The sequence below is a fragment of the Haliotis cracherodii genome, unplaced genomic scaffold (assembly GCF_022045235.1).
Source record: "Haliotis cracherodii isolate W230 unplaced genomic scaffold, xgHalCrac1.p SCAF_8, whole genome shotgun sequence".
NCBI classification, from domain to species: domain Eukaryota; kingdom Metazoa; phylum Mollusca; class Gastropoda; order Lepetellida; family Haliotidae; genus Haliotis; species Haliotis cracherodii.
Genome location: NW_027266341.1, coordinates 45,638,117 through 45,663,484, shown reverse-complemented (window position 1 = coordinate 45,663,484; position 25,368 = coordinate 45,638,117). Strand labels below are relative to the sequence as shown.

The following is a 25,368-nucleotide window of genomic DNA, read 5'->3' as shown; positions in this document are numbered from 1 at the left end:
CCAAGTTGTTATACAACTGTATGTTTCACTGACACCCCTAATCGTTAGCTACAAAAAGTCAGAAAAACATTGAAAAGACCATCACATCATTTATTCAAACGACCTTAAACGAGCAGATGTGGTTTGTAGCGAAAAACATAAAACCTAGACCGGTTGGAAGGCAATGTCATTCTTCTAACACACATGCAGAGAAACCCTTTCGGCAAAACGTTGCTGTTTGCAGATTAACTTTACCAAGGGTTGGAGTGTTGGAGACTAGCTACTTTACAGCTACTGTAAACATTTTTATTTTCTGGGGGGAATGATTTTTCGGTAAAATCTTTTCGATAAGATCTTGCTTATCTTGTGTCTGTTCTGGGGCCATGCAAACGTACGTCAGAAAGAGAATGTGAGGAGAGCGCGTCTGTTTTTTCCTGTTGCACTTTCACCACGATGTGTGCATTGAAAGAATGGAGATTTGCTAATCGAATATTGGAAAACACTAATGTTTCAGTCTCCCGCTTTCATGTGAAGAGGGACAAGTTCTTTATAATATACTGAACCGCAAAAGAAACGTCACCCCAAGTTACACTGCATGAAAAATTTCTAAAATTTAACATTACCTAGTCCGGAAAAATGAAATTTGATGATAAAAAAACAAAGCAGATGACAATAAAACCGATCGCCCAAACGCATCACGGCAATGGCCATGCTAACCCCAAGCACGTTCACCGAAGCATGGTAACCCGAGTTCCGTGCAAATTGAAATTTTAATGCACATGCGTTCCCCCATTTCTTGGCCTATAAAAATGCACCCAAATCGGATAACATGCATTCGTTATTGAATTGCTACCACATGCCAAGATTGACAAGAAATCAGCGACACCAAGCCCTTGGACGATCGCAAACTCGATAAACCGCCTGGCAAGTAGCCAATGCATTTCAAGCCCACGTAAGGAACATATACAGGCTCCAGCAACGGTACCAGATCACCAACACTACAGATGACCGAACACGTAGTGGAAACCAAGGGTCTCCACCCGACGTCAGGATCGTCAGATTGTGCGACAGCATCTTCAAGGTCGCTTTGTGACTACTGCGGAAACTGCACGACATGCCATGGGGACACACCAGCGATAAATTAGTGCGGACATCGTGGGTGACGATTGACGAGAAGACACCTCTACTGTCACAGGCCACACCGAGGACCCATTCCGACACCACGTCATCGCCGGGGCCGTCTTCAGTGGGCAACACAGCACCAGCATTGGCGCCACCAGCAGTGGAGAAGAGTCCTCTTCTCAGTCGAGAGCCGTTACTGTATCTCAACAGCAGGTGGCAGAGAAAGAGTCTTGCGACGCCGTTGGGAAACGTTATTCGGATGCTAGTGTTGGTGAGAGAGACACGTGGAGTTGTCCGAGCATCATGGTGTGGGGTGGAATTGGTCTTGCACAGAGGGTCGGCCCTGTGGTCTCACAGAACATTGGTCCAGGGAGGGAGAATGGTGTCAAAGCAACTCAGTACATTGATCAAGTCTTGAGACCACACGCCAGACCTCATTTGGCACGACGCCACAACCACGAGTTTCAGCATGATAACGCCCGTGCCCACACTGCGAGAGCAACAAGAGACTTCCTCCAGAAGAATGGCATCAGAACTATGCAGTGGCCTGCCCTCAGTCCCGATTTATATCCCATTGAGCACCTGTGGGACGAGATTCAAAGATGGCTGAATGGCGTCCGACCAAGGCCGACAACTGCAGCTGAACTGGGTCAGGCGTTCCTCAGAGTGTGGGCTCAAGTGCCTATGGCCTTCATCAACCACCTCATCCATTCCATGTATCGACGTTGCACGGCAGTCATCAATGCCCATGGCGGACACACGAGATACTGACTTGTGATGCCATTTTCTCAGAGAGTGGTGTTGTGTTTCACTTTAAGAACAGTGTGACACTTTAATTTCAACCTTGATGATCAGTTGTTCCAAGTTTCATCTTTTTATTATGTCTCAAAGTATGTTTATAGTGTTTGGACAAATAAGGTTTCTGATATATCTATCCATGGCGACGTTTCTTTTGCGGTTCAGTATAGTTAGATTGTCCGTCATGATAACTGCACACCTTCCTTTGAAGTTGTTTTGTTTACTGCGTAGCTTCTGTGCATGTGTTTAGCTTCGTGTATGCAAGTTCCCTCTGACATGGATGTAACAGATATGTATGTTTACCGAAACTTTTACAATAGCCGTTGTAATGCCTCTCAAAATAGAATACAAATAATTCTTAAACTGATCCAAATCTGTCCAAAAATGTAAAATTAGAGATAGAGAATGACCAATTACAATTCACAATAAAAGCGACAAAACCATTTCCATATTCCTAAGAAATCCCTGGTGAAAGTAGTGTACGTATATTGTACGATTCCGACTATATTAAGAGCATTTGTGTATGAATCATTATCAAAAAGTGGAAAAATGGAAATGTCCTCCACATGTCTACAATAAAACTTGGTTATACCTTGATCAAACAACTTCTGAGCAAGAGTCGTGTGGCTGCGGTATATGCAGTTCTGCTTACCACCAAGTGATGTATGTATCACCTACACACATAATCAACTGCACATAGTAATGCAGTGTTGAGCAATAAATAAATATATAGATGTGCGTATGTGTGTAAGTATATATTTTATTAACTTGTCATGATTACTCATGAAGGATCATCATATTATCAACACCGATAAGCACTTTCCTATGCCTTCATTTACACTGGAAATTATTCTTAAATTAATAAAAGGCAAACATTTCAGACAAGGTCAATCGTGTTAACGCTGTTTCCATCAACACATTGACGTCATGGCAAAGTATGCGTGTACGTGTATGGCTATTACTGTCTTAAGACACACAGACGTTGAAGCAAGACTCATCAAACAGCATAAAGCATGTGGTCACGGAGTCGCTGTGTCTACTGCAGGAAGATACCTGACGGAGGCGTCACACTCAGTTTGTTATTGTCACGTTTTTTGATATGTCACGTGTTGTAGATGTATAATATCAGGTCATGTGTCCCTTAGAAACATTCAGTACGGTACCATGCGAAATGTGCGTTAAAACACTCCTGACAAAACATTTACAGAACTCCGAGTCCCGTAGAGACCCGGGTTAGAATCGGTTTTCAGCAACCCATGTTTGTCGTAAAAGGCGACTAACAGGATTGGGTTATCAGGCTCGCTGACATGGTTAATGCATGGCATCGTATCCCAAATTGCGTAGTTCGATGCTCATGATATCAATCACTGGTATATCTAGTCCAGATTCGATTATGTATGGAACGCGGTCAAATAGCTTGAACATTGCCGAGTGCAGCGTTCAACAACAAACAAACAAGCATTGCCCCCGAGAGGTTACCAACTACGTCTTGATGGACTTTGGAATCAAGAAGTACATTCCCATTCCTTATGAACTATGACTGTCACAAAAGCAAGTTTAACTCCAGTGGGAAACATAGTTTCACACATTGTAGCCATATGAGAATCGAACACGGGTATTTGCTTTTACTACTAGATTACAGTTGTGTTAGAGAAGCCCTTACCACAAGACAAAACACAGGTAATCAATGTAAATATTGTTGTTATGTGGTGTTTGATTTATCATCAGGAGTATGATAAACTTATCGACAAAAGAAACGTGAATACCATACATGTTGGTTAATATCTGAAGAATTACTCATACTCAACAGATATTCAAATCAAATGCGACGTCATAGATCCATGACTCGAGATACACAATTTTTCTCGTGCAGGATTAGCGTGTAAAGTTTGGAAATCACGTTCAAGATATTGTGATAAAAATATAGCCACTGTGGTAACACTTGACTGGTTTTTAGTTCTGTCATTAATTGGTATACGTTGGAAACATCTCTTCTTAACATACATGCATACTTCTCTCTATGTTTCTATAGTTCGCGTTTCTTTTGGCGGTGAGTATATACGTTATTATAATTCCAACAATTTCCGATGTTGTACTACCAGACTGAATACACATGCATACAATATACTGTCTAACAAGTTAAACAATCCCAACATTTATTGGAGTAAATATGGTAAGGTATGCAAAAGAATATCTGTTCAGTGTATATACTTCCTGGTTAACACAACCCGTCACGTGACGAGACAACAAACGCGTGATAGATAACATTCAGTTTTCTACTGACTGCAGGTGTTGAGCGGGTGGTGGAAGTACAGCCATGGCTCTGTCAAAAGGTAGGTTTGAACAGCTTCACACACATATACACGTGTAAATATACAGGTTAAGATAAGTTTAAGCCTCTCTTCGGTGTACCCATATGACATATTGTTGTAATTCACACCACGACACACCCTGTTGAGCCAAGGTAATGTTTCTATTATGTCACTCAGACATACCACGAGTTGTACACTCGGGAAAACTCGGCTCGTTCCGCAACCTCCTTACCTGTGCAGCATTGCAGTAAGGACATAACATTTGACTGCAATCCATGAACCAAATTCGTCGTGACATCATTTGTAGATATGTAGGGAAACTTACATTGCCTTACACATTGTTTGCCGATGATTAATTAATTCATACACAGTATGTAATACATACTTAGTTAGGCATACTTAGTTTATAAACAGAGAATGTCTGAGTTTACCACCCGGCACCAGCAACAAGGACCTCGAGTGTAGACAGACAACAGGCTAGGGATCTTTAATCCGCACGACATTCCTATCTTGCATTTGTTTAGTTTAATTTCAAGATCAAGATAGTTATAATACATTCTGATTTTCTGACGAAAACATATATTCATCGTCAGTAATGTAATTCAAAATACGTCCGGACAGGTGAACCTCAGTCAGCATCTTAAATACGAGTTCAGAGTGTTCAGAGATTATGTGACCTAGTAGGTATATATCAAGCTGCATAAGCCTAACTGACTAAAACTGAAATGAAATTTCGAAAGTAAACATTTGTTGAAAATGTATAGAAAAATGTATATTTCCTAAACAAGTGTGAAAGTATGTACGACTGTGTGTTGTATATATTGTTTTACATTCTGTCGGTCTACCACGTGACTTCTTGTTGACGTCAGTTATATGGTTGGAATGAGTCTATAGCTACATGACGATATCTTGGTGCAGACTTAATGAAAGCCAATAAGATACACCCAAATGCAAGCGACAAACCTCTTTCATATACATAAGACACCTCAGCCGAGTCGGGTGTTCGATTCCGGCTATACCATGGGCATCCGTTTATGAATCGCAATAATAAGAGCGATCCTGGATTCGCTGCCATGGTCACCAGATCCTAGCAAGTCCAAGGGACGCAATCTGTCGCTCCCCCATACAATTTCATCACCTGTGCCCTAAACTTATTTTGAAGCAATGTAACGGAGTAGGTTATTTATATACCAGTTTCATTTTTTATGAATGCAGTTATTATATATGTTAGTAATACCTTTCAAACACATTTTACATCCGCGTTACAAGGTATGTTGAACTGTTTGCCTTTTGATACTGCCCACTGAATAGTTAGTATGTGAAGTGATATTCGTCAAATGCTGCAGTTGCAACGCCTAGCAACGACATGCACTTATGTTTTTTTATGACCAAAACGAAATATCGTGAATATACATGAGAGGGTTTAATATTGAGTGGAAATTTCAGACAAAATGCGTGACAAGTCGTGTAAAGGCTTTATTGAATACCGTTTGTATGCCGCCGGTAATACACCAGGAAGTTGAGAATTCAATTCTCCAGAGCATTATGTTCATGTTTCTCCTGTCCTCGTCCTATCCAGTGTATAATATCGTCATTCTATTATGACCGGAAGACTAGTACCACCCTATCAAGATCACAATGGTATAGTGACATAATGTACAGGCCAATGTTTCTAACGTGTTGGGAAGTACAATGTTCACTTGAGTTCATCCGTGATCTACGTACATCTACATACTAGTAGTTACCTATTCTTTCTGTGGAGACCGTGACGTCCCAAGGGAACTATCTGTCGCCCTGATCGGTGAACCAGACAACCTACAAATATACATGACACAAAGCGTTAACACACAATACATATTACAATATTATTTATGTAACGGGTACAGGTTCAGTAAGCTCTGAATGGGTGTCAGAATATAAAGTAAACTGGAGCGGCCCTGCTGTCCTGTGTCAGATACTGTACGGAATGGGCGTCTATGGGCTTACTGATAGGGAAGAACAGTCATGTAACAGGTTATAAATAACATGGAAGGCAATATACTACAATGTAACTCAATCATAGGCTTACATGCCACAATGTGATCTGCTGCAGTTGGGAAAGGCTCTGTGTATTACATGGGTGATGTGCATGTGGGTGCAGTGATGAACATATTATACACGAGTGATGCCATACACCACCCCTGTCTGTTTATTTACTCGGGCATTCAAATGACAACATTGATTTGAGCATTGTGCATATATATACCCCGACGGGATGACTAGTATTTAGATGTTCTGCACAGTTCACACACACATTTGTTGGATGTAGTTTCACGGCTGACGTTGTTGTACCGACCTGTGAGAGTGAAGTAGGATGCCACACACACATTGTGTTTGGTATTTTCTGGTTCAGCTTATCACTCGAGACTGGACTATTTGGGCATTCCGGGGCACCATAGGCCCAACAAAGGGGTACGCGTCTACTATCAGTACAAAGCGGTGTTATACCAGACTCAACCATTCATTCAGTCTTTACAAACTATTTAGGAGTTATGTCAGGGAGCATGGAGTTTGTCGGACAATTATTTGTAAGAAATAAATGTCATGGTGAAAAGTTTCTAATGTCAAAGTATTCCTGTTCTGCTTACATTTATAACATTGTCTCCAATATATTGATACCGTCTTTATACTGTTTCGTGTTTACTGTCAGTTATGTTGTTGGGAAAGTAAACAGGTGTGTTAACTTGGCTCAACTAATTAACAATATCTGAGTATTTAACAGACTTTGGAAAGCACCGACAAGGTTCCATAAGCAGGCGGTTGAGTGTTGTCGTGCAGCGGACTCGGTCTCTACATGCTTAACATTCGATAAGAGCTGATAACGCCAACTAATCACACAGCTGTGTCAAAAACAAAATACACAGCAGCATGTACGGACCTACCCATCATTGTGGGAGTGGCGCAGTGGCCATGGTATGTAGAGTTGCATCCCTTAGCCGTGGCAGGCTGCGTTTCTGTGGGCGTTCCTCTAACGACAAGCTCATGTATCTAGAATACTGAGATTCTGAATTCAAAAACTTTAATTTCACTGCTATCCTAAATTGCCCCTTTGTAATGGTTGCCTTAGACGCAACAGTGTGTTCTTCAGTTAATGTACATGTATACTAAAAGAGATGCATGCATTAATGTTCCAGCGGAAATGGCGTTCAAACACAACAACCAACCACTGACCCTGCGCCAGTATTACGAGATGTACAAGATGTCTCTTCCAAGCTTCATCTCGGTGACACAGGGCTACTATGGAGGCAACGAGATGGAGGTGCTTGGTAGCGGACAGGTGCGTCTCCACATGTATTGATAGGCTCCCATACACCCCAGTAAATGCAGAGTATCCTTGCTAATTACCACGTAGGCGGATGATAAGCTACAATGGTTGGTTATTACACACAACCAGGCAATTTGAAACACAATGTCATATTACTTGTATCTCTTTCACGTGATAACAGTTCGGGTCAAACACTCGTGAATCAGTAATGCCCTGCCCTGCAGGGCTGTGCTCCACTGGGCTGTCTCATTGGTCAAGACAATCCATGTGCAGCCCACTGCTCTGGCCTTTCAGATGTTCAGTTTGTATAACACGTCTACGGCTTTGTCACCGACACTCCCATTATTGCGTGTAGTTCGTCTATACTGTTATAAGGTACAAATGCATCTCAAAAACATTAGAAAATTGTAATTTATTAAACCTTGGACAGTTTCAGTCAATATGGCAATTAACTTAGTGAGTATCTCGTCTAAATATAGTGTATTTCGTGTATACAGTGTGTGTATTTCTTTTATGCAGTGTGTGTATTTCACTATATAGTGTGTGTATTTCTCCTATACAGTGTGTGTATTTCTCTTATGCAGTGTGTGTATTTCACTATATGGTGAGTGTATTTCTCCTATACACTGTGTGTATTTTACCTATACATTATTTCTACTATATAGTGTGTGCATTTCTCTAGTACAGTGTGTGTGTGTGTGTGTGTGTGTTGTTGTTTTGTGTGTGTGTGTGTGTGTGTGTGTGTGTGTGTGTGTGTGTGTGTGTGTGTGTGTGTGTGTGTGTGTGTGTGTGTGTGTGTGTGTGTGTGTGTGTGTGTGTGTGTGTGTGTGTGTGTGTGTTGCCGATAAAGGTGTGCTTTTCAAATATACATTTTGTGTATTTCACTTACATATTGTGTGTATTTCGTGTATACAGTGCGTGTATTTCACTATACAATGTGTGTATTTTACCCATACAGTGCGTGTATTTCACTATACAATGTATGCATTTCACCTAAATGGTGTGTGTATTTCTCCTATGCAGTGTGTGTGTTTCGTGTGTACATTGTGTATTTCACTATACAATCTATGTATTTCACCTAAATGGTGAGTGTATTTCTCCTATACAGTGTGTGTATTTCGTGTGTACAGTGTGTATTTCACCTATGCAGTGTGTGTATTTCTCCCATTGAGTGTGTATAATTTTCCTATACAGTGTGTGTATTTTTCCTATTGAGCGTGTATAATTTTCCTATACAGTGTGTGTAAATCGTGTATACAGTGTGTGTATTTTCCTATACAGTGTTTGTATTTCGCTTATACAGAGTGTGTATTTCTCCTACACGGTGTGTGTATTTTACCTGTACAGTGTGTATATTTCTGTGTACAGTCTGTTTATCTGCCTGCAGGTACTGCGGGTACATTCGTGTGTTCACCAGAAACGCGCAGTGGCGGTGGACACCACCAAAAGAACTCTGAGCATCCCCACAAACTATGCACTGAAATTCCGGGTCATCAACGCCAACAATAAAGGTAATACACACCTGACACGGTGAACAACGTGGGGAGGTAGACGTGCAGCTGAGCGCGAGGAGTGCAGCCCTAGTCTCCCGCTACACTGACACTTTACGCCCCTTCACTTTTACCAACTTACAATTACACACTCTCACATTTACACGCTTATATACTCAACCGCAAAAAAAACGTCACCATGGATAGATATATGAGAAACCTTATTTGTCCAAACACTATAAACATACTTTGAGGCATATGAAAAAAGATGAAACTTGGCACAACCGATCATCAAGGATGAAATTAAAGTGTCATATTGTTCTTAAAGTGAAACACAACACCACTCTCTGAGAAAATTGCATCACAAGTCAGTATATCGTGTGTCCGCCATGGGCATTGATGAGTGCCGTGCAACGTCGATACATGGAATGGATGAGGTGGTTGATGAAGGCCATAGGCACTTGAGCCCACACTCTGAGGAACGCCTGATGCAGTTCAGCTGCAGTTGTCGGCCTTGGTCGGACGCCATTCAGCCATCTTTGAATCTCGTCCCACAGGTGCTCAATGGGATATAAATCGGGACTGAGGGCAGGCCACTGCATGGTTCTGATGCCATTCTTCTGGAGGAAGTCTCTTGTTGCTCTCGCAGTGTGGGCACGGGCGTTATCATGCTGAAACTCGTGGTTGTGGCGTCGTGCCAAATGACGTCTAGTCTCTCTCTCCTCTCTCTCTCTCTCTCTCTCTCTCTCTCTCTCTCTCTCTCTCTCTCTCTCTCTCTCTCTCTCTCTCTCGATCTCTCTTGATCTCTCTTGATCTCTCTCTCTCTTGATCTCTCTCGCTCTCTCTCTTGATCTCTCGATCTCTCTCTCTCTCTTGAAGATGCTGTCGCACAATCTGACGATCCTTACGTTGGGTGGTGACCCTTGGTCATCTGTAGTGTTGGTGGTCTGATGTAGTGGTTGGAGCCTGTATATGGTCCTCACATGGACTTGAAATACATTGGCTACTTGCCAGGCGGTTTGTCCAGCGTGCAATCGTCCAAGGGCTCTGTCGCTGATTTCTTGTCAATCTTGGCATGTGGTAGCAATTCAATAACGTATGAATGTTATCCGATGTGGGTGGATTTTTATAGGCCAAAAAATGGGGGAACGCGTGTGCATTTCAATTTGCACGGAACTCACGTGCTTCGGATTACCATGGTCGTTGCCGTAATGCGTTTGGGCGATCGGTTTTATTGTCGTCTGCTTTGGGTTTTTTTGTCATCAAATATTATTTTTCCGGACAAGGTAATGTTAAATTTTAGAAACTTTGACAAAAATTACCTATTTATGTTACTTGGGGTGACGTTTCTTTTGAGGTTCAGTATACTTTTACACACTTAGCCATTTACATCCTTTTACTTAATTTGCACAATTACAATAATACACTTTATCTTCTACACACTTCCACTTGTAAACACTTGCGCTACTACACATCCACATAGACACAACTGCACACGTACAGTGCTGCACATTTACACTCGCGCACTTACATGTACGCAATTACACACTTACACTATTACACACTTACAATGTCCAACTGTCGACCGCAATTTTACGACAAAGTATGCTGAAGGACGGCGACGTCACCAGTTGCAATGTTGTGTGCATGTTCACACTCATCCTGCGGAATAATAGCGTGACAAAATAGGTTTCCAAATAGGATTGACCAAATAATACTATAACGATAGTATCATACTCGCATGTTTGTCATACTGATTTTAATAAACCAGTGTCCGAAATCTTGTATTTCGAGGATAATACATGAAGTCTTATTCGAGTTAATAAAATCAGTGTGACATATATGCGAGTGTAATCATGTCTTTATTACCCATTTATTTTTTAATCCCCTTGAGCCCCCCTTCTGAAAAACGACTGCCGTCTTGGAAAACGACAATTGTAGAATGACGTCACGTCTTCAGCTATGACGTCGTTTCTAGTATAATGTCATTCCGACCTTACGTCACAATGAGATTCGAATGACGTCACAATTCCGTCTGGATGGCGTAAACAAGTGCATTTATAATGAGCCAGATTCCATTCACTAAGTGGATGCTCATAGCGCTACACTATTATTACCCCGGTCAATTTTCAACTCGAGTTTCATTCTCAGCTCCCTGGAGAGTATACAACCATTGTATATGACATTGTAAAATAATTTAAATACATTCCAAAGTGAAAGAACAGCTGCTCCATTGAGCTGAGGTTAGCTTTCGCTATGTCACGTGACATCCATTGGGCATATAGTGCCCATGCCCCGGTACAAGAGATTTATTCCCCCGCTGAGACATGTATTACCCTCAAAGGCGGGTTACACAGTATTTTATCAAGATCATGTGGACCAATCAGATGTCATCATTCTGACATCGTGGCACGATAACGCTATTTACGCAGATACCAAGTTGATGAGTCCTCAACATCCACACTAGTTATCACATGTTGAAGTTGAGCGATTATGACGACTCAGTGAAAATGTCCTCTTTTCCGGAATGCACACAGATTCATAGATTCGTCATTGTGTAATACCGATCAGCCCAATTGAAACTTTACATGGCTGCACGTACACAGGGAGCAATTCTGTATAACAGCTAAATCTATAGGAGATGTGATCCGAAAACTGTTCCATATTTGTTTTAAGAATTCACAGGCTATATTCCAATGAAACAATGTTAGGGATGCAGTCCGATACCCCAGCTAGCAAACGGCAAAACATTACCATTTATCATTCATGACAAAAACATTCCCTCTTCACACTCATGAACTGATCAAACTAATGCACTTATACGTTCTCTCATATACTTATATTTACAGTCATGCACTTATACTTACGGTCATGCACTTATACGTACACTCATGCACCTATACTTACACTCATGCACTTACACGTACACTCATGCACTTATACTTACAGCCATGCACTTATACTTACACTCATGCACTCATACTTACACTCATGCACTTATACTTACACTCATGCACTTACACGTACACTCATGCACTTATACTTACACTCATGCACTTATACTTACACTCATGCACTTATACTTACACTCATGCACTTATATGTACACTCATGCACCTATACTTACACTCATGCACTTATACTTACACTCATGCACTTATACTTACACTCATGCACTTATACTTACACTCATGCACTTATACTTACACTCATGCACTTATATGTACACTCATGCACCTATACTTACACTCATGCACTTATACTTACACTCATGCACCTATACTTACACTCATGCACTTATACTTACACTCATGCACTTATACTTACACTCATGCACTTATACTTACACTCATGCACTTATACTTTCACTCATATACTTATACTTTCAGCCATGCACTTATACTTACACTCATATACTTATATTTACAACCATGCACTTATATGTACACTCATGCACCTATACTTACACTCATGCACTTATACTTACACTCATGCACTTATACTTACACTCATGCACTTATACTTACACTCATGCACCTATACTTACACTCATGCACTTATACTTACACTCATATACTTATATTTACAACCATGCACTTATATGTACACTCATGCACCTATACTTACACTCATTCACTTATACTTACACTCATGCACTTATACTTACACTCATGCACTTATACTTACACTCATGCACTTATACTTACACTCATGCACTTATACTTACACTCATATACTTATACTTACACTCATGCACTTATACTTACACTCATGCACTTATACTTACACTCATGCACTTATACTTACACTCATGCACTTATACTTACACTCATGCACTTATATGTACACTCATGCACTTATACTTTCAGCCATGCACTTATACTTACACTCATGCACTTATACTTACACTCATGCACTTATACTTACACTCATGCACTTATACGTACACTCATGCACTTATATGTACACTCATGCACTTATACTTTCAGCCATGCACTTATACTTACACTCATATACTTAAACGTACACTCATGCACTTATACTTACACTCATGCACTTATACTTACACTCATGCACGTATACTTACACTCATGCACTTATATGTACACTCATGCACTTATACTTTCAGCCATGCACTTATACTTACACTCATATACTTATATTTACAACCATGCACTTATACGTACACTCATGCACCTATACTTACACTCATTCACTTATACTTACACTCATGCACTTATACTTACACTCATGCACTTATACTTACACTCATGCACTTATACTTACACTCATGCACTTATACTTACTTACACTCATGCACTTATACTTACACTCATGCACTTATACTTACACTCATGCACTTATACTTACACTCATGCACTTATATGTACACTCATGCCCTTATACTTACACTCATGCACTTATACTTACACTCATGCACTTATACTTTCACTCATATACTTATACTTTCAGCCATGCACTTATACTTACACTCATGCACTTATACTTACACTCATGCACTTACACTTACACTCATGCACTTATACTTACACTCATGCACTTACACTTACACTCATGCACTTATACTTACACTCATGCACTTATACTTACACTCATGCACTTATACTTACACTCATGCACTTATACTTACACTCATGCACTTATATGTACACTCATGCACTTATACTTACACTCATGCACTTATACTTACACTCATGCACTTATACTTACACTCATGCACTTATACTTACACTCATGCACTTATATGTACACTCATGCACTTATACTTACACTCATGCACTTATACTTACACTCATGCACTTATACTTACACTCATGCACTTATACTTACACTCATGCACTTATACTTTCACTCATATAGTTATACTTTCAGCCATGCACTTATACTTACACTCATGCACTTATACTTACACTCATGCACTTATACTTACACTCATGCACTTACACTTACACTCATGCACTTATACTTACACTCATGCACTTATACTTACACTCATGCACTTATACTTACACTCATGCACTTATATGTACACTCATGCACTTATACTTTCAGCCATGCACTTATACTTACACTCATATACTTATATTTACAACCATGCACTTATACGCACACTCATGCACTTATACTTACACTCATGCACTTATACTTACACTCATGCACTTATACTTACACTCATATACTTATACTTACACTCATGCACTTATACTTACACTCATGCACTTATACTTACACTCATGCACTCATACTTACACTCATGCACTTATACTTACACTCATGCACTTATACGTACACTCATGCACCTATACTTACACTCATTCACTTATACTTACACTCATGCACCTATACGCACACATATGCAATTATACTTTCGTTCATATATACACTTTTACGCTCACTCATGCACTTACAACTACACACATACATCTGCATGTATACCGTGAATTATTCTTACATTTATACACTTACATCACGCTTACATTCACATATGTACACTTACGTCGGTTGCTATTTAAGTCAAGGTCCTACATATATCGCCTGTGGCTGGCATAATGTGCAGGTCTCAATTTGTTAAATAAATACAAATGGCGAGGTTATGATACATACGATAACAGTGAAGTATGTAATGACAGTGTGACCATCTCGCAAACTGTAAATTACAACCCACCCAACACCCAACACTTCCCTCCATGTGGGTACACTACTCACCCTCTACCCACGGACTAGACTCGAGTACACGTCCATGACCTTGCTCTCGTCGCGAGTTGGGTGCATTTCACCGAGTCAGCTGAAAGGGCTTTCGCGTGTGTTCAACCACGGGGTATTCACCGGCTATCGTAGCATATCTGTATACACAGTGTAGTCTGCAATCACGATCAGCTAAGCCATCGTACGCTAGATCTAGACTTTACAAATAGCATGTTCAAAAACTATTCTAAAGTCACTGTCTCCTATGAATGTTAAACACGCGATGCATCGCAAACGTGAATATTGGCTGACTATCATCTGTGTGTAAATCTATATCATGACATGCTATCTCGAGGTAAGTTGTGGAGGTACTCTTCCTATTTATTTGAAGTAGTGAATACAAACTGTAAATGTTCGTTTTAAACTATGCAGAGGACTTTCGTTAAACAAGAGGGTTAGTTGATGCTCTGGGCGATGTAGTGTGTGCTTGTGTGTATGGAACTGGGCATGCAATGGTTTAGAGGAAATATACTGCTGCATTGTTTTAATTCAGTAAACCAGAAAAAATCAGGGCTGGCGGTTTATAGTGTTATATTTACTACAATGCATGTTATAACGCGAACCATTATTAATATCATAATCGTATGGAATTCTCAGCTCCCTGTGGAATATACAACCCAAGCTGCCTAACTGACGCTAGATGGTTGTACGTTCACATTTCCATCTCTGGGCATCCCTTCACAGCCGGTGAACAATGCCACCACACGTCTAAGTGCCCAAATCTGCGTGTACCGGCTCGAATATTACAATTTGTATTATACGTTATAAATGATATACGATATGGGATGTTCGCTAATAATCACTATGCCTGTCAGTTGGCAAGGAAGAGGATATACTGGCGAACATCCTCAGCAGGAAGCCACTGCCCGTCACAGTCCAGATCTCGGACCCAAGGAACGTGTGCTTCACACTCAACAACAGCCAGCAGAACGTCCAGACGATGGGACAACTGACCATCACTGACGTATACGAGGAGACGTACTTCCTGGCCAACGCCATTCTTCATGGTACGTACGTACTTGCTAGTCTGGGGTTAGAATGTTAACTTGTGGAAAACAAACAAGGGCCCTGCTCCACAACGCGATCTTAGACTTACGATTTGAGTTTCTACCATCTCAGCACAATTATCCCTTTTAGTCACTTCACACACGGGATTTGTCACCCACCCCCACTAGTCACTTCACACACACAGATGTTGTCACCCACCCCCTATAGTCACCTCACACACAAGATTTGTCACCCTTCCCCTCTAGTCACCTCACACACAGGATTTGTCACCCACCCCCTCTAGTTACTTCACTCACAGATCTTGTCACCCACCCCCTCTAGTCACTTCAGACATATATGTTGTCACCCACCCCCTCTAGTCACCTCACACACAGGATTTGTCACCCACCCCTTCTAGTAACTTCACACACAGATGTTGTAACCCAGCCCCTCTAGTCACCTCACACACAGGTGTTGTCACTCACCCCATCTAGTCACTTCATACAAAGATGTTGTCACCCACCACCTCTAGTCACCTCACACAAAGGTGTTGTCACTCACCCCATCTAGTCACTTCATACAAAGATGTTGTCACCCACCCCCTATAGTCACCTCACACACGGGTGTTGTCACCCACCCCCTACAGTCATCCCTACACACAGATCTTGTCACCCACACCAAAGTCACTTCACACATAGGTGTTTTCACCCACCCCCTCTAGTCACTTCACACACGTGTGTTGTCACACACCCCCTATAGTCACCCCTACACACAGATCTTGTCACCCACCCCCTCTAGTCACAACACACACAGGTGTTGTCACCCATCCCCTCTAGTCACTTCACACACGGGTGTTGTCACCCACCCCCTCTAGTCACTTCACACACAGAGGTTGTCACCCACTCCCTATAGTCGCCTTACACACAAATCTTGTCACCCACCCCCTCTAGTAATTTCAAACACAGATGTTGTCACCCACCCCCTATAGTCACCTCACACATATATGTTGTCACCCACCCCCTCTAGCCACTTCACACACGGATTTTGTCACCCATCCCCTCTAGTCACTTGACACACAGGTGTTGTCACCCACTACCTCTATTTACGTGACGCACAGGTTTTGTCACTCACCCCATCTAGTCACTTCATACACAGATGTTGTCACCTTCTCCCTCTAGTCACTTCCTACAGAGGTTTTGATTAGTCACCCTGCTCCCCCAATCACCTGAAACACATATTGTTGACTTGAGATACATTCATGATCTCACTTTTCCTGTTGTCATAGTGATTGTGTGAGTCTGTCGTCTAGGCAAACCAGATGCCATCCCCCTACTCATACCGTTCTACCTGGGTGACATCATGGTGGCGTCCGTCACGGGGATACAGGGGAAGTCACAGGAAGAGTGGGAGGCCTATGTTACCGACATCAACACCATGTACAAGAGGGTGCAGATCCCCCTTGACACGGGTCTCAGGGGTAAGTGTAACACACCCACACAACACCATGTACAAGAGGGTGCAGATCCCCCTTGACACGGGTCTCAGGGGTAAGTGTAACACACCCACACAACACCATGTACAAGAGGGTGCAGATCCCCATTGACACGGGCCTCAAGGGTAAGTGTAACGCACCCACTCCCCGTCATGTGCAAGAGGGTGCAGATCCCCCTTGACACGGCCTCAAGGGTCAGTGTAACACACCCACACACCATCATGTGCAAGAGGGTGCAGATCCCCATTGACACGGGTCTCAGGGGTAAGTGTAACACACCCACACACCATCATGTGCAAGAGGGTGCAGATCCCTCTTGACACGGGTCTCAGGGTTAAGTGTAACACACCCACACACCATCATGTGCAAGAGGGTGCAGATCCCTCTTGACACGGGTCTCCAGGGTAAGTGTAACACACCCACACACCATCATGTGCAAGAGGGTGCAGATCCCTCTTGACACGGGTCTCCGGGGTAAGTGTTACACACCCACACACCATCATGTGCAAGAAGGTGCAGATCCCTCTTGACAAGGGTCTCAGGGGTAAGTGTAACACACCCACACACCATCATGTGCAAGAGGGTGCAGATCCCTCTTGACACGGGTCTCCGGGGTAAGTGTAACACACCCACACACCATTATGTGCAAGAGGGTGCATATCCCTCTTGACACGGGTCTCAGGGGTAAGTGTAACACACCCACACACCATCATGTGCAAGAGGGTGCAGATCCCTCTTGACACGGGTCTCCGGGGTAAGTGTATAACACCCACACACCATCATGTGCAAGAGGCTGCAGATCCCTCTTGACACGGGTCTCCAGGGTAAGTGTAACACACCCACACACCATCATGTGCAAGAGGGTGCAGATCCCTCTTGACACGGGTCTCCGGGGTAAGTGTAACACACCCACACACCATCATGTGCAAGAGGGTACAGATCCCCCTTGACACGGGTCTCAGGGGTAAGTGTAACACACCCACACACCATCATGTGCAAGAGGCTGCAGATCCCTCTTGACACGGGTCTCCGGGGTAAGTGTAACACACCCACACACCATCATGTGCAAGAGGGTGCAGATCCCTCTTGACACGGGTCTCTGGGGTAAGTGTAACACACCCACACACCATCATGTGCAAGAGGGTGCAGATCCCTCTTGACACGGGTCTCCGGGGTAAGTTTAACACACCCACACACCATCATGTACAAGAGGGTGCAGATCCCTCTTGACACGGGTCTCCAGGGTAAGTGTAACACACCCACACACCATCATGTGCAAGAGGGTGCAGATCCCTCTTGACACGGGTCTCAGGGGTAAGTGTAACACACCCACACACCATCATGTGCAAGAGGGTGCATATCCCTCTTGACACGGGTCTCCAGGGTAAGTGTAACACACCCACACACCATCATGTGCAAGAGGGTGCAGATCCCTCTTGACACGGGTCTCCGGGGTAAGTGTTACACACCCACACACCATCATGTGCAAGAGGGTGCAGATCCCTCTTGACACGGGTCTCTGGGGTAAGTGTTACACACCCACACACCATCATGTGCAAGAGGGTGCAGATCCCTCTTGACACGGGTCTCCGGGGTAAGTGTAACACACCCACACACCATCATGTGCAAGAGGGTGCAGATCCCTCTTGACACGGGTCTCCGGGGTAAGTGTAACACACCCACACACCATCATGTGCAAGAGGGTGCAGATCCCTCTTGACACGGGTCTCCGGGGTAAGTGTAACACACCCACACACCATCATGTGCAAGAGGGTGCAGATCCCTCTTGACACGGGTCTCCGGGGTAAGTGTAACACACCCACACACCATCATGTGCAAGAGGGTGCAGATCCCTCTTGACACGGGTCTCCGGGGTAAGTGTAACACACCCACACACCATCATGTGCAAGAGGGTGCAGATCCCTCTTGACACGGGTCTCCGGGGTAAGTGTAACACACCCACACACCATCATGTGCAAGAGGGTGCAGATCCCTCTTGACACGGGTCTCTGGGGTAAGTGTTACACACCCACACACCATCATGTGCAAGAGGGTGCAGATCCCTCTTGACACGGGTCTCCGGGGTAAGTGTAACACACCCACACACCATCATGTGCAAGAGGGTGCAGATCCCTCTTGACACGGGTCTCCGGGGTAAGTGTAACACACCCACACACCATCATGTGCAAGAGGGTGCAGATCCCTCTTGACACGGGTCTCCGGGGTAAGTGTAACACACCCACACACCATCATGTGCAAGAGGGTGCAGATCCCTCTTGACACGGGTCTCCGGGGTAAGTGTAACACACCCACACACCATCATGTGCAAGAGGCTGCAGATCCCTCTTGACACGGGTCTCCGGGGTAAGTGTAACACACCCACACACCATCATGTGCAAGAGGGTGCAGATCCCTCTTGACACGGGTCTCCGGGGTAAGTGTAACACACCCACACACCATCATGTGCAAGAGGGTGCAGATCCCTCTTGACACGGGCCTCAAGGGTAAGTGTAACACACCCACACACCATCATGTGCAAGAGGGTGCAGATCCCTCTTGACACGGGTCTCAGGGGTAAGTGTAACACACCCACACACCATCATGTGCAAGAGGGTGCAGATCCCTCTTGACACGGGTCTCCGGGGTAAGTGTAACACACCCACACACCATCATGTGCAAGAGGGTGCAGATCCCTCTTGACACGGGTCTCTGGGGTAAGTGTTACACACCCACACACCATCATGTGCAAGAGGGTGCAGATCCCTCTTGACACGGGTCTCTGGGGTAAGTGTTACACACCCACACACCATCATGTGCAAGAGGGTGCAGATCCCTCTTGACACGGGTCTCCGGGGTAAGTGTAACACACCCACACACCATCATGTGCAAGAGGGTGCAGATCCCTCTTGACACGGGTCTCAGGGGTAAGTGTAACACACCCACACACCATCATGTGCAAGAGGGTGCAGATCCCTCTTGACGCGGGTCTCAAGGGTAAGTGTTACACACCCACACACCATCATGTGCAAGAGGGTGCAGATCCCTCTTGACACGGGTCTCAGGGGTAAGTGTAACACACCCACACACCATCATGTATAGGAGGGAGACTGTATGCTGATGGTGACCTGGTATCATTGCTGTGATCTGTAAATGGTTCACACATTGGCATTTTGATTGTCGTGGAAAGCATTGTACCATGGTCGTTTGTTAATCTGCGTTTTGGTGATCCATATATCCCTATCCCGTAAACATTACATTTGGATACATTTGGATAAAGACTAATGTCAAAAACGAAAAATATATAATTGATATTTCAATGGGGAGCTTTCATGAAGTGCGTTTCTTTTGCGCTTCAATATATCTTAACATACGTGACAGCTACAACTTTTTTAAATGACTCTGTCATCAATAATCACAGATAACAGTATCTAGGCGTAGGTACAAAGTTTGACACTGCACAGCTGATGTATGCCTCAGCAATTGAGTACACGGTGACCATGTATTTGGGGCAATAGGGGTGAAACCAGAAGTATGCTGTTCACACTTTCTGTCTTACATCGACAATGTACTGTAACAAGGTATATAATGCCCTTATCTTATATCTCCTACTCGTCTTCAGAAATCGCCCTGTACTCGCCCCAGTCTGTTCAGGGCTCCGACAATATCTACGACTACATCGAACCCAGCAGTTACATCATCGCCGACTGGGAAGGGAAGGCAGACACAGACACCCGTCCTGTCACAAGGGTGACCACCAGGAAACCTCCCAAACCCCCAAAACCCCTGCCTTCAAAGGAGACAGACAGCAAACCTCCTCAGCTACCAAGGAGATCTGAGCTAAAAACAGTGAGACGCCATTCCGAAGACACAGGCGCCATGCCGAACCAGTACGTGAACGACATTGGGAGGGCCATTGTTAGTCCCTTCAGTGCGCTGGCAAAAGCTGCAGCTGAGAAGGCAAGCAAGGGGGAGTACAAGGTGGACAAGGCCGTCAGCCAAGCTCAGTTCGCAGAATATGCTGTTCTGGAGGAGAACAAACCCGTTGAGAAGCTGTCAATCGATGAAATTGTCCAAAAACTGAAGGAACTGAAATTGGACAAACACGCCAAAGCTTTCAGGGAGCAGGGGGTCGACGGACAGTTGGCACTGGAACTGGATGATACTATTTTAAAAGAGGACTTCAAATTTAGCAAGTTCGAAATTTTGAAGTTCATGAAATTTATTCAGACAGGTCATATTCCTCACTAAGATGTATCCTTAACAACGACTGATGAACTAACAAGTGCTTAAGAATTCAGAGCGGACACAAAGTAACCCTGACCGCATTACGGGACCTCATAGCATATGTTGGGGGTACTGTCATCACCCGTTTTGAACTAACATCAGAGCCTTTGTCATATCCATTAATTGGATAGCAATGTTTAGAAAGTTAGATTAGCATGGCTTTTTCCATTTTATTGTGTTTTTTTATGTTTTGCACAAATATATAACCTGCTCAGGCTTGCTCAAGGATGTCGAACGGATGAAGTGAAAGGGACATACTTCTGAACCTAAGGTAGTATTAATTGGAGATGAGAACATAGATACGTACAACATATATAGAAATAGCGCAATACACTTTCTTCCATTTAAAGATGTGTCTTAATTAAGCACTTTGGCTCAATCTGGAGCGTAAAGAAACAAAAAACAACAACATCGTGTCACCAATTTATCAATGTAGTTCGGGATAAATATATATAGTCAAGGGTGCCTTACGGGAAGATGCTTCTTGAAATACATTACTCACGCAGATTCTCCTGTTTATGTTTTATGAACGAATTTTGAGTTGACGCAGATTCTCCTGTTTATGTTTTATGAACGTATTTTGAGTTGACATTTTATTTACTTGTTGAAGTGTGCATACTTTCGTCTACGTTCATTGCACAGTGAAGGTCAAAGATGTTGGATTCAATGGCTCTATGGCATCATGTACTATGACCTGTCCCCAGTGGCACCTGTCATTCAGTCTGTATACAAGCTGTGTACCACAAGACTATGCACAATACAAATTCAATGCAATTCTTACCAGTTTGATCATAACAGGGTACTGTTTACTAACTGTTGTCTTTTTTCATATCTATGATTCTTTTAATAAATCGTGTTTGTGATGACAAGAGGGCATTCAATGTATTCATGTTAGGATTATGGCAATGTGCGTTGGTGAGATGAACACAGTCTTATACCATTACAACAAACACATTCTCATAATTTCTACTGAAAACATATCTGTTATGATAGAGCAATATATATGGCTATAACCTCGTACATTTACTTTGTACATAACACATGCACTGTAAATACTACTTGTAAAGTTATGAAAGCTCATGAACTGATCACAACATTTTCTTGTTATTCGAAACATTGTTTTTGACAAATGTTGCTTACACGTGCGAGGGCGTGTTGAGAAGGTCAGAGCCTCACTTTGAAAGACTTTCCCCGTGCAAAGTTGTATCCCTTTCCATGCAAGGATCCGCTAATCGGGGTTCGGATGAAAACTTTCCCCCATAATGCTTCATTTCTATCAGCACTCGTGGTCGCACCTTGCCCATCTCACATACCCCGCGTTATATTCTCAAAACCAACAGATTGTTTGCCGTAGGATATTCTAGTATTTATGTATTTGAAGTAGATTGTTCAAACTGGTTATTGCCGTGGTCAGAACGAGCCGGTTGAATGGTATACGGCTTGACAGTGAGTGAGTGTGTGAGTGAATGAGTATGGTTTTACGCCGCTTTTAGCGATATTCAAGCAATATCACGACGGGGGACACCAGAAATGGGCTTCACACATTGTACCCAAGTCGGGATTCGAACCCGGGTCTTCGGCGTGACGAGCGAACGCTTTAACCACTAGGCTACCCGACCGCCCCCGATTGTATCGAAGTGATAAGTGTATTGAGAGACGATCCAAATACAGTAGAACCAGATTATAACGAGCAAAAACATGACATACTGACAGCTGTAACTAAAACTATTAATAAAATACCATTTTTCTTTACTTTCAAACATTTTATATCCTCTTTGATAGACATTTAGAAGTTGGAGTACCAAGTAAGGATAAGAATTTACAGATAAACAACTTTTTTCGGGGTTCGGAATAACAACGTCGCTCTTAATTGTAATTAAGAAGTTGTTCATCCATAAATTCTTATCCTTACTTAACATTTTAATATGTCAAAAGTATGGAATACTGTTAGGGACATTCTCGCGATCTCGACCTTTTGAAACAAGCTGATTGCGATATCGCGAGAATGCCTCTTGCAGTATTCCATACAAAAGCCTTAACAAAAATATATTTACGTGAGTAACGAACTGGTCACACTGGTGTGGATGTCACACATTGGCAACAGGTCCTTGAACCTACTAAATGAAAACTAACAAGTGTACACTTGATGAAAAGCGTTTTCAGTTGTCAATATATCCGTGTCTCAATTCGCAGTGTGTGAATCAAGATTTGCAGACGAGGACATAGAGAACGAATCAGGACGAGTTACCTCCCTTACACCAACACTAATTTATACCGTGACCGCCGTTCCTCGCCAACTGACCCCCTGTATAATTATTATAGAAGGAAGACTAAGAAATAGCCCACATAGACCGATACGCGATGTTTGTACCACAGGGATGTGTTAATACTTTCCACCAATTCTCTGCAGAAGTAACATTATCTGCCCGAGACAACTAGCTTTACATTGTCTGTACGGAATGACAGTTATAGTATACGCATACATAAGAGCAAGAGCATAGGACAAATATATAAGTTTAAACACTGAGATAAAATACAGGGAAAATACTTGTTCGGAATCAACATCTCATTTAGGTTTAGGCACCAGCAGCAGTAAGTACGGACAGTCCTCACATGAAGTGCGTAGTGCGTGTTATTCTAAAGATACTTATTGTCATCATCTCCCCTGACGTAATGCCCCTATCGCGTGTGTGTCGGGCTGATGTGGCACAGACGCTCCACGTTCATTATCATCTTCCAACTAAAGACCTCACTGATTCTACGGGGGAAAGGTCTCGTATATTGTCCACATAGGGCCAAGACTCGCCCCTCCGTGGTGAGAACAGGAACATGCCGTATACAGAAGTCCCAGTTCTTCGGCTGAGGTCAATAAAACTTATGTATCCTGGAGACGGGGGTGTTTTATTCATACACCGAGGGTCATCCCAGTGTGTCTGCCGACTACTTACGTGCTGCACATACATTGTCATACAGACTGGCCTTGGTGCTGCACATACATTGTCATACAGACTGGCCTTGGTGCTGCACATACATTGTCATACAGACTTGCCTTGGTGCTGCACATACATTGTCATACAGACTGGCCTTGGTGCTGCACATACATTGTCATACCGACTGGCCTTGGTGCTGCACATACATTGTCATACCGACTTGTCTTGGTGCTGCACATACATTGTCATACCGACTTGCCTTGGTGCTGCACATACATTGTCATACCGACTGGCCTTGGTGCTGCACATACATTGTCATACAGACTTGTCTTGGTGCTGCACATACATTGTCATACAGACTGGCCTTGGTGCTGCACATACATTGTCATACAGACTTGTCTTGGTGCTGCACATACATTGTCATACCGACTGGCCTTGGTGCTGCACATACATTGTCATACAGACTTGCCTTGGTGCTGCACATACATTGTCATACCGACTGGCCTTGGTGATGTACATACATTGTCATACAGACTGGCCTTGGTGCTGCACATACCTTGTCATACCGACTGGCCTTGGTGATGTACATACATTGTCATACCGACTGGCCTTTGTGCTGCACATACCTTGTCATACAGACTTGCCTTGGTGCTGCACATACATTGTCATACAGACTGGCCTTGGTGCTGCACATACATTTTCATACTGACTTGCTTTGGTGCTGCACATGCATCGTCATACAGACTTGCCTTGGTGCTGCACATACCTTGTCATACAGACTGGCCTTGGTGCTGCACATACATTGTCATACAGACTGGCCTTTGTGCTGCACATGCATTGTCATACAGACTTGCCTTGGTGCTGCACATACATTTTCATACTGACTTGCTTTGGTGCTGCACAT

General features: G+C 43.2%; 1 protein-coding gene across 1 annotated transcript; it reads left to right on the top strand.

The window, feature by feature from the left end:
* Window positions 1-4,143: 4,143 nt before the first annotated feature.
* LOC139450183 (uncharacterized) lies at window positions 4,144-22,403 on the top strand. Its single transcript, XM_071231856.1, has 6 exons — window positions 4,144-4,232; window positions 7,385-7,527; window positions 8,903-9,026; window positions 15,587-15,778; window positions 17,068-17,235; window positions 20,870-22,403. The coding sequence occupies exons 1-6, from the start codon at window positions 4,217-4,219 to the stop codon at window positions 21,496-21,498; spliced, it is 1,272 nt and encodes a 423-aa protein (XP_071087957.1). The 5' UTR covers window positions 4,144-4,216; the 3' UTR covers window positions 21,499-22,403.
* Window positions 22,404-25,368: the final 2,965 nt, after the last annotated feature.

Coding starts and splice junctions, on each gene's coding strand:
- LOC139450183 (XM_071231856.1), top strand. Junction 7,528..8,902: donor AGGTGCTTGGTAGCGGACAG/GTGCGTCTCCAC, acceptor ATCTGCCTGCAG/GTACTGCGGGTACATTCGTG. Junction 15,779..17,067: donor GGCCAACGCCATTCTTCATG/GTACGTACGTAC, acceptor TCTGTCGTCTAG/GCAAACCAGATGCCATCCCC.